The 8,281-nt window shown below is 45.5% G+C and overlaps 2 protein-coding genes across 3 annotated transcripts in view; one reads left to right on the top strand and one right to left on the bottom strand.

Annotated features, from left to right (window-relative positions):
• gstt2 (glutathione S-transferase theta 2) overlaps positions 1 to 2,251 on the top strand; it is a 6,328-nt gene extending 4,077 nt beyond the window's left edge. The window contains exons 3-5 of one of the 2 annotated variants that reach the window (XM_031879268.1): positions 611 to 761; positions 1,685 to 1,861; positions 1,936 to 2,251. In XM_031879268.1, coding sequence (XP_031735128.1) covers positions 611 to 761; positions 1,685 to 1,861; positions 1,936 to 2,118 — 511 coding nt within the window. In that variant the 3' untranslated portion in view covers positions 2,119 to 2,251. The remainder of the gene's footprint in view (positions 1 to 610; positions 762 to 1,684; positions 1,862 to 1,935) is intronic. The other variant, XM_031879269.1, reaches the window with a different exon arrangement.
• A 92-nt stretch (positions 2,252 to 2,343) lies between these two features.
• The window catches only part of chek2 (checkpoint kinase 2), an 11,126-nt gene continuing 5,188 nt past the window's right edge, over positions 2,344 to 8,281 (bottom strand). Inside the window, exons 5-11 of the mRNA XM_031879272.1 lie at positions 5,026 to 5,172; positions 4,853 to 4,939; positions 4,616 to 4,779; positions 4,367 to 4,479; positions 3,179 to 3,264; positions 3,026 to 3,100; positions 2,344 to 2,954 (exon numbers count right to left, since the gene is read on the bottom strand). Coding sequence (XP_031735132.1) covers positions 2,856 to 2,954; positions 3,026 to 3,100; positions 3,179 to 3,264; positions 4,367 to 4,479; positions 4,616 to 4,779; positions 4,853 to 4,939; positions 5,026 to 5,172 — 771 coding nt within the window. The 3' untranslated portion in view covers positions 2,344 to 2,855. The remainder of the gene's footprint in view (positions 2,955 to 3,025; positions 3,101 to 3,178; positions 3,265 to 4,366; positions 4,480 to 4,615; positions 4,780 to 4,852; positions 4,940 to 5,025; positions 5,173 to 8,281) is intronic.

Below are 8,281 nucleotides of genomic sequence, written 5' to 3'. Positions count from 1 at the left end.
TGTATGTATATATATGTGTATATATATGTATGTATATATATGTATGTGTATATATGTATATATGTGTGTATGTATATGGTCAGTGTTTTGGGAGCAAGCCAATGATATGTTGACTGAAGATCATTGGTTAAATGTAGTTTTCTTTTCTTTATAATACTACAGAATAAGTAGACTCTCTTATGAACGTGAGCCCTTTGCTCCAGACATCCTGACTACACTGCTCCCTGTTTATTATTATTATTATTATTATTATTATATCATTATTAATGATTATGAATATTATATCAACGTCTTTCATAGAGTTCATGCTCTCCAGAGTGACACGCTGGATGTTCAGCAGCTCATATGAAATGAACACATTTAAAGAACACCAACAACTATCGATACATTTACAACACTGAGTAATACTCTCACATTGATCCCATCAACGCCACTAATATTACTTCTGTGTCTCTCTCTGTCTCTCTGCCTGTCTGTGTCTCTCTGCCTGTCTCTCTCTGTCTCTCTGCCTGTGTCCATCTGTCTCTGTCTCTCTCTGCCCGTCTATCTCTCTGTCTCTCTCTGCCCTGTCTGTCTCTCTCTCTCTGCCTGTCTGTCTCTCTGTCTCTAGTGATGCCATCATGAAGTACCTCTCCACCAGGTACGATGTCCCTGATCACTGGTATCCACGGCAACCAGAGAGACGAGCCAGAGTAGACGAGTACACAGCGTGGCATCAAAGTAACACGAGACCTCATGCTGCTAAAGTGTTTATACTGGAGGTACTGTCTGTCTGTCTGCTGGAGTGTTTATACTGGAGGTACTGTCTGTCTGTCTGTCTCCACTAGTGGTGTAACTGATCACTCCTCACTGTTCGGCACACTTGTGAACCACGGATTCATTTCGTTTTTTGTTTTTTTTTACACTTTAATCATCACAGTGTGTAATAACGTTCTACTGCTGCTGTTCTTTTTCAAGTAACAAGTCCCTGAATATCAGTGCAGACTGTCAGTGAACAGGTATAAAGCAGTGTGTTCAGTGAACGGAGCAGGTTAAAAGCATTTAACGGTGAAGTCATGGCGAGCGGAGGAACTTCAGAAGCTCCGGCGTCATTTAAGTCTCAAGTTTGGGAGCATTTAGTCTTCCCTGTAACTAATGATGACGGATGAGGGTGGTGGACGAAACCGTTACGGTATGTAGGCGTTATTTAAAGAAAGACACACGACAACGGAAATACATGGGACATGTCCACACATATGAAGAGACACCATCCCGTCTGTCAGCGACGGGGCCAAGGCACAACAACAACAAGGTAAAGCGTTTGTGCAGAATCAGACCGGCTGAAGCTCTCGCAGCATTGAGTCTGTATTGCTGCAGACACGAGGACATTCTCTGTTGTGGAAAACAAAGGAATTCAAAATCTGGTTATCATGCTTTCTTTCTTCTTTGATGCTGTAGACACAGTTTGTCTTTAATTTTCTTTCTATTTATTTAATTTTGTTTCAAATTGGACATCTTCAATATTTTAGTTTTCATGTCAGACTATAGCCCAACGTTCTTTGCTTAATTAATAAATGGAAAGCATTGTCGTCTCCTCTTTTCTTTGCTGATCCAAAAAATGATCCGAACCGTGAGGTTTGTGATCTGTTGTACCCCTAGTCTCCACCCGTCTGTGTCTCTCTGACTCCACCCGTCTGTGTCTCAGGTGCTCCTCCCGGTCCAGACCGGCTCCCCAGTGGACGAGGTGCGTTTGGTTCGCGCTCTGTCTCAGCTGGAGGAGACCCTGGAACGACTGGAGTCCATGTTCCTGAGGAGACAGCCCTTCCTGTGCGGTGATGACATCAGCGTGGCCGACCTGCTCGCCGTCTGTGAGCTCATGCAGGTGAGAGGCTCCGATTGGTTCAGATATTGATCGTGTATGTTGGAGAGGAGGGGCTTGGTTCTGAGCGTGCTCAGTGTGTGCCTGCAGCCTCTGGGGGGGGGCAGAGACGTCCTGCAGCAGCGTCCTCAGCTGCAGCGCTGGAGGACCAGAGTCCGCTCGGCCGTTGGCAACACCTTCGACCGAGCTCACGCCGTCCTGTATGCCATCAGAGAGCGCCACGCCGCCAAGCTGTGACCTCACAGGCCCCGCCCACCTGACCGAGGGAGGAGCCAATCACGCTCCGGCGTCAGATGATGTCACGAGGTTTGAACTCATGATGTGAATCAGATGTTTAATGATCACTTGAAAAAAATGTTGAATGAAGAAAAGAAATAAAGTTTTGAGATTCTATTTGTTTATTTTGTCTCACTGTCTCCATGACAACACAAACACTTTCACTCAATAGGTTCCCAGAGCAGAGGGGGGGCGGGGCTTAGCCGAGGGCCAATCATGTAGTTGATGATTGATTGGTTAAAAAGCAGCTTGGTGTTTTTTTTTTCATCTCGGCCAATCAGGTCATTACGGCGGCCTTTCGTTAGTTACTGTTGCTAAGAGAAACATGGCGACTGTTCTGTTTAGTGTGACGGATCAGACTGCTAACGTGTAGCTACACGTTAGATATGTACTTTATTCATCCCCAGGGGGAAATTTGTAGATAAACGTTAGCTACACGTTCGGTTTGCTAACGTTCTCTTTGAACAGACGTAGCATGTCTCAGTACAACAGGAAGAGGAAGTCGACTGAGGCTCAACTGTTATTGGAGCAGAGCTAAAAGGGGCGGGGCTTACCCTGAAAAAAAAAATGTAATTCGTTTTCAAAGTGAATAAATTAAAAGCAGAAACGAACAGAGGGAAAAATATGAAGTACTTTATTAGAAGACAAACTATTTACAGTGTTTCAGTAGTGAACATGTGTAGTCACATGACCTGAGGAATGTCTGAATCTGATTGGTCCTCTACACTGGGGCAGGGGGCGGGGCTTGGCTCCGTTTGGCAGGATGTTCTTCGTCTCCATCTCGTTCTCGTTTCCTCCTGGCGGCTGACCCCGCCTCCGGCTGGGGGAGGGGTCAGTGTTACTATGAATGAGTTTTAATGAGTGAATGAATGTGTGTGTGCATGTGGTTACCGTGGCAACAGCAGCAGCAGCATCATCATCAGAGGGGAACATGAGTCTGTGAGCCGTCTGCACCATCACACCATCCTGAACAGAGACAACACTTCTCATGCACCTGTCTCGTGACATCGCAGTAAGTTACCTCAGACGACATCAGTGAGTTACCTGTAACCAGGGGTGCTGCAGAGCTTCCTCTATCGTCATCCTCCTCCTGGGGTCAACTACCAGCAGCTTCCTCACCACGTCCTTCGCTGTAAATGTTGAAGAGAATCATCATAACCTGTATTCTGAACACACCACATTTGGGTTCATAAGAACATTCCTAGAAAGTGATTGGAATATACGTGTATCATGTGTTCTGCCAGAATGTTACGTTGACCCAGACGAGGACATGAGAGCATGACATAATGAGACCAGATGTTCTGTGTTTGTGCTTCAATCGACTGCTTTGATTGGTGTAAAGTGACATAAAGGTGACTTTAGACTATAAGAGTGAGCTGTGAGAACGAAAACTTTGGATTTGTTATGAACCATTGTGTGCATGAAACAGTCCTGCTGGCTGCTACTCTAAGAACTACGTCTCTACTCTTCAGCCACAACATAATTGGCGCCCAACGTGTGTTTGACTCGAGGCCGAGACATCTTCCACTCCGTCTGCCAACCAAGCGTCACGCTAGAGGCCACACATCATGGAGGAGACGTGTCTCATTCTCTACTTCTGTACAGCGGGACAGAGTGTCTGGGGCTCCCTCAACAGAATCCACGCTTGTGGCGCAGGAGGAGAGCGGGACATTGGTGTTAGCCGATAACAAACTAACATCTGTAATGGGGAAGTGATTGAAATGGAGAAGAAGAAGCGGCTGTAAGGGAGAGTGGGGGTGGGGGCGTGTAAGTGAGAACTGGGACCGGTCCGTGAGTCTCTCGTCTCTTGTCATCAGACCCGTTTATTGTGTGATTTCTAAAGTCACTCCATTGGGAGGGGATACGTGAAGTTCTGATGAACTTCTTCTCTGAGCTCGAGAGAAGTAAAGAAGAACTCACTCAGATTTACGTCTGAAGAAGAAGATCAAAGAGAATCTGTTCACAGGTTTCTGTCTGCAGCAGGAAGAGCAATATGTGATGGATAGACACTAAAGTAACTGACTGTAGTTTAACATGTAAACACGACTGGTGAAGATACCGCGAGGAGAGATTGAGAGGTGATGTGAACATAAGAGTGATGAGCCTCTGGACACATTTCAACAATAAGAATCCAACAACACAATGAAGTCATGAGAACCTACAACCTAACACACACACCGAGTACTGCAGTACTACTGTCTGAGTACTATCCGAGTATTGCAGTAGTAGTACCTTGATCAGAGATGTGTCTCCACTTGGAGGGGACCATGGTGAACTCTCCATCAATGATCTGCTCTGTGATCGATCGACCAAAGCTTTCATGGAAAGGTGGATAACCACACAGACTGAGAGACAGACAGGGAGAGAGGGAGACATCAAGATGGTGAGAGACAGACAGACGGGGAGAGAGAGAGACAGGTTGACTCCAGAGGAAAACCAATTGACGAGCAGACAGACAGAGGGCGTGAGACAGGAGCCTACCAGACAAAGAGCAGGACTCCGAGGCTCCAGGCGTCCACAGCCAGACTGTACCCGGTGGTGGAGGCCTGAGTGAAGACCTCCGGAGCCAGATAGGACGGGGTCCCACACAGAGTCCTCATCAACAGGGTCTCCTCCAGGATCCTGGACTGGTTGAAGTCTGTCACCTGAGAGACAGACAGACAGACAGTGATGATGACGGTGGTGGGGATGATGTCATGATGATGAAGATGAGAGTACCTTGATGAGACAGACGTCGTCCTGAGAGGACAGAAGGATGTTCTCTGGTTTCAGGTCTCTGTGGATGATCCCCTTACTGTGGAGGTACTACACACACACACACACACACACACACACACACACATTAAAACATGTTCATATTTCTATATCTTCATCTTTAATAAATTTTGTACCTGAACAGCTTTCAGCATCTGATAGAAATAAAGTTTAGTGACGGATTCATCGAGCTGATGAGACTTTACTCTGTGGAACAGCTCTCCTCCCTCCATCCTGAGAGACAGAGAGACATGATGTAAATATAGATATAATATATCAAATATAGTATTAAAACTAGTGCTGGGCAAGTTAACGCGTTATTATCACGTTAACGCATTCATTCATTAACGCAGAGAATTACTTTATCGCACACTAACGCATTTGTTTTATTATTATTATTAAGCGACATTTTTAACACAAGAACCTGCAGCGGGCGGTGAACAGCTGTTTGTCTGGCGTCTCTTCCTGTTTCCTTCACCTACATTCCCCTGGGTCCTAAGTCCCTCCATGTACAGCTTCTTATCACCCTCTATGTACCAACGCACATTTATAACGACATTTTCATTTCAGTAGTTTGGAATCGCTTTGATGACGTGTGTGGCGCTGCTCTGCAGGCGACACGCATACACGTACACGTACCTGTGCTGCTGTTTGTTTGTTGTTTGTTTGGCTTTTTGTGAACGATCGGTTTGCCCTGTGTTCAAGTCGTATGATCAAGACGAAGGACTATATGATGGCGTGTGTTTTGGGATTTTTTTCTGGTGGCGTTACTGCTCCTTTGCGAACTCTTCACCACCTGCAAGGCTATATCGGCTTGGGCAAGTGGCAACCAGGCGCTATCTTACACAAGGGAAGCGCTCTTGTCTCTACGCCACTATGGAGATAAGCTCACAGCAGATCCTTCAGGATCGCTCCTCAAAAACGTGCCGGAAGACAGAGCTCCACGTCGGCGGCGATTGCAGAAAAGAGGCCGGAGAGGAGGCGTACGACCGCCCCTGCCATCTATGATTCTGAGTAACGTAAGGTCACTGAGGAATAAGATGGACGAACTCCGACTCCTGACAAGGGGATGCTTTGAGTACCGGGAGTCCTGTATTATGCTTTTCACCCAGACTTCGTTACACCCCGAGATCCCTGACTGCTGTGTTGGTATAGAGAGGTTCTCACACATTCGCTCTGACAGAAGCAATCTGTCAGGGAAAAGCAAAGGGGGCGGGCTCTGCTTGTACATAACTGACAAGTGGTGCAGACAGCACACAGTCCGGGAGAAAGTCTGCAACCCTGATGTGGAACTGTTATGTGTGAGTCTCAGGCCGTTCTACCTACCTCGAGAGTTTGGTAATATCATCTGCTCCGTTTCTGTACCCCTCAATGGCAATGCCTCGAGGGCTGCGGTACAGGTGGCAGACTGTGTTCACGAACAACTACAGCGCACCCCAAACGCCCCGATTTTCATCATGGTTTAATCATTGCAACTTAAACATTGCATTGCCAGGTTTTGAACAGTATATTAAATGTGATACCAGGAAGAATCGGACTTTAGACAAGTGCTATGGTAATGTAAACATGCATACCCAGCCATAGCTAAACCACCCCTGTCTAACTCTGACCATAACACCGTTCACCTGATCCCCACATACAAGACAGCCCTGAAGAGCAGTAAACCTCTGGTTAAATCTATCAATGCATGGACAGATGACAGCATAGAAACACTGAAAGGTTGCTTTCTATGTACAGACTGGGATACCTCCTCTGGAAAGCCAAACCTGGACAATGCCACAGAAGTTACCACAAGTTACATACAATTTTGTGTTGACACTGCGATTCCAAAAAGGACAATAAAAGTCTACCCTAACAACAAACCTTACATCACAAAGGAGGTAAAGGACTGTATTAACAGAAAAAAACAGGCATTTAAGACCAACAACCACCTACAACTAAAAACTGTACAAAAGGAGTTGAACCAGAGGCTGAAAGAAGCTCGGGAACACCATAGGGAGGCAATAGAGGAAAACCTCCAGGCTATGAACTCTAAAAAAAAAAAAAAAAAAAAACATGGAATTCCATGAAAACAGCCACCAACATGAAACCCACAAAAAAAATCCTTATATGTTGTAGATGAACTGGCTAAAGCAAATGAGCTGAATGTTTTTTTTACAAGCGGTTTGACAATTATGACTTCTCTGCTGAAGTAGAGGTCACTGTCTAGCCTTAACCGTTAGAGGTCACTGTCTAACCCAAATTTTGGGTTCTCATCTATTGTCTAGACGCGTCAGGCTATTAGTTACCCCTATACTTTTTAAGATTTTAAAACAACACAGAGTGTAGTACAGACTAAGAAAGAAATCTACAAACAACAGTCTAGCATAGGCCCTCGGATTCTCGAGGTGTTTAGTCACTAGATGCACTATACTGTTGGTTGCATCATTAACCGTTAGAGGTCACTGTCTAGCCTTAAGGCTAGACATTGAGCTCTGGGTCATTTAGGTTGACGGGCAGCGAGTGTCACAACAGTTTTTGCAAGTCTTCGCAATTCATGCGTTACAATGTGGACAAGACCGTCATAACCCTTGGCTACATTATAGTGTAGGTTTCGACCTGACGTCTGTTTTGTACGTGATTGGTTATTGACTTTGTTCAAGGTGTGAAAGCTAGGAAAAATCGACATTTTATTCATGTAGGATTACATGTACAGTGGGGAAAAAAAGTATTTAGTCAGCCACCAATTGTGCAAGTTCTCCCACTTAAAAAGATGAGGCCTGTAATTTTCATCATAGGTATACCTCAACTATGAGAGACAAAATGAGAAAAAAAAAAAAATTCAGAAAATCACATTGTCTGATTTTTAAAGAATTTATTTGCAAATTATGGTGGAAAATAAGTATTTGGTCAATAACAAAAGTTCATCTCAATACTTTGTTATATACCCTTTGTTGGCAATGACAGAGGTCAAACGTTTTCTGTAAGTCTTCACGAGCTTTTCACACACTTGTTGGGATCTGACCCTGCTCTCCTGGCTGGCTGAGACCTTCACACGTGCTTTTCAAACAAAGGAGCAGCCATGTTCCTTCCTTTCACCAAAACACCTGACCTGGGGTCTGCAAGAAACTTCATGCCGGATGACCACACCCCCCAGTTCCAGCAGAAACCTGATGCTGGTCCCTCATTGGCCAAGAAAGGGCCCCCCCACTGGTTGTGCCACCTGGTTTATAAGCCTGAGCACAGCTAGAATTCTTCCTCTTCCATCCAGACACCGCTGGTGTAAGGAGATCCACAAGGCCTCTTCACTCCGGACTCGTCCAGGGGACAAGAAGATCCACGAGGAACCGCGGCCTCATCAAATCCTATCAGGTCACATGTAACATTCGCTGGTCGAACAGACTGTGTTTTATT

This window comes from Anarrhichthys ocellatus, unplaced genomic scaffold, assembly GCF_004355925.1.
Source record: "Anarrhichthys ocellatus isolate YVR2014 unplaced genomic scaffold, GSC_Weel_1.0 scaffold240, whole genome shotgun sequence".
Taxonomy (NCBI): Eukaryota; Metazoa; Chordata; class Actinopteri; order Perciformes; family Anarhichadidae; genus Anarrhichthys; species Anarrhichthys ocellatus.
The sequence above is the reverse complement of the archived record's forward strand: the minus strand, read 5'-3'. Positions and strand labels throughout refer to the sequence as shown.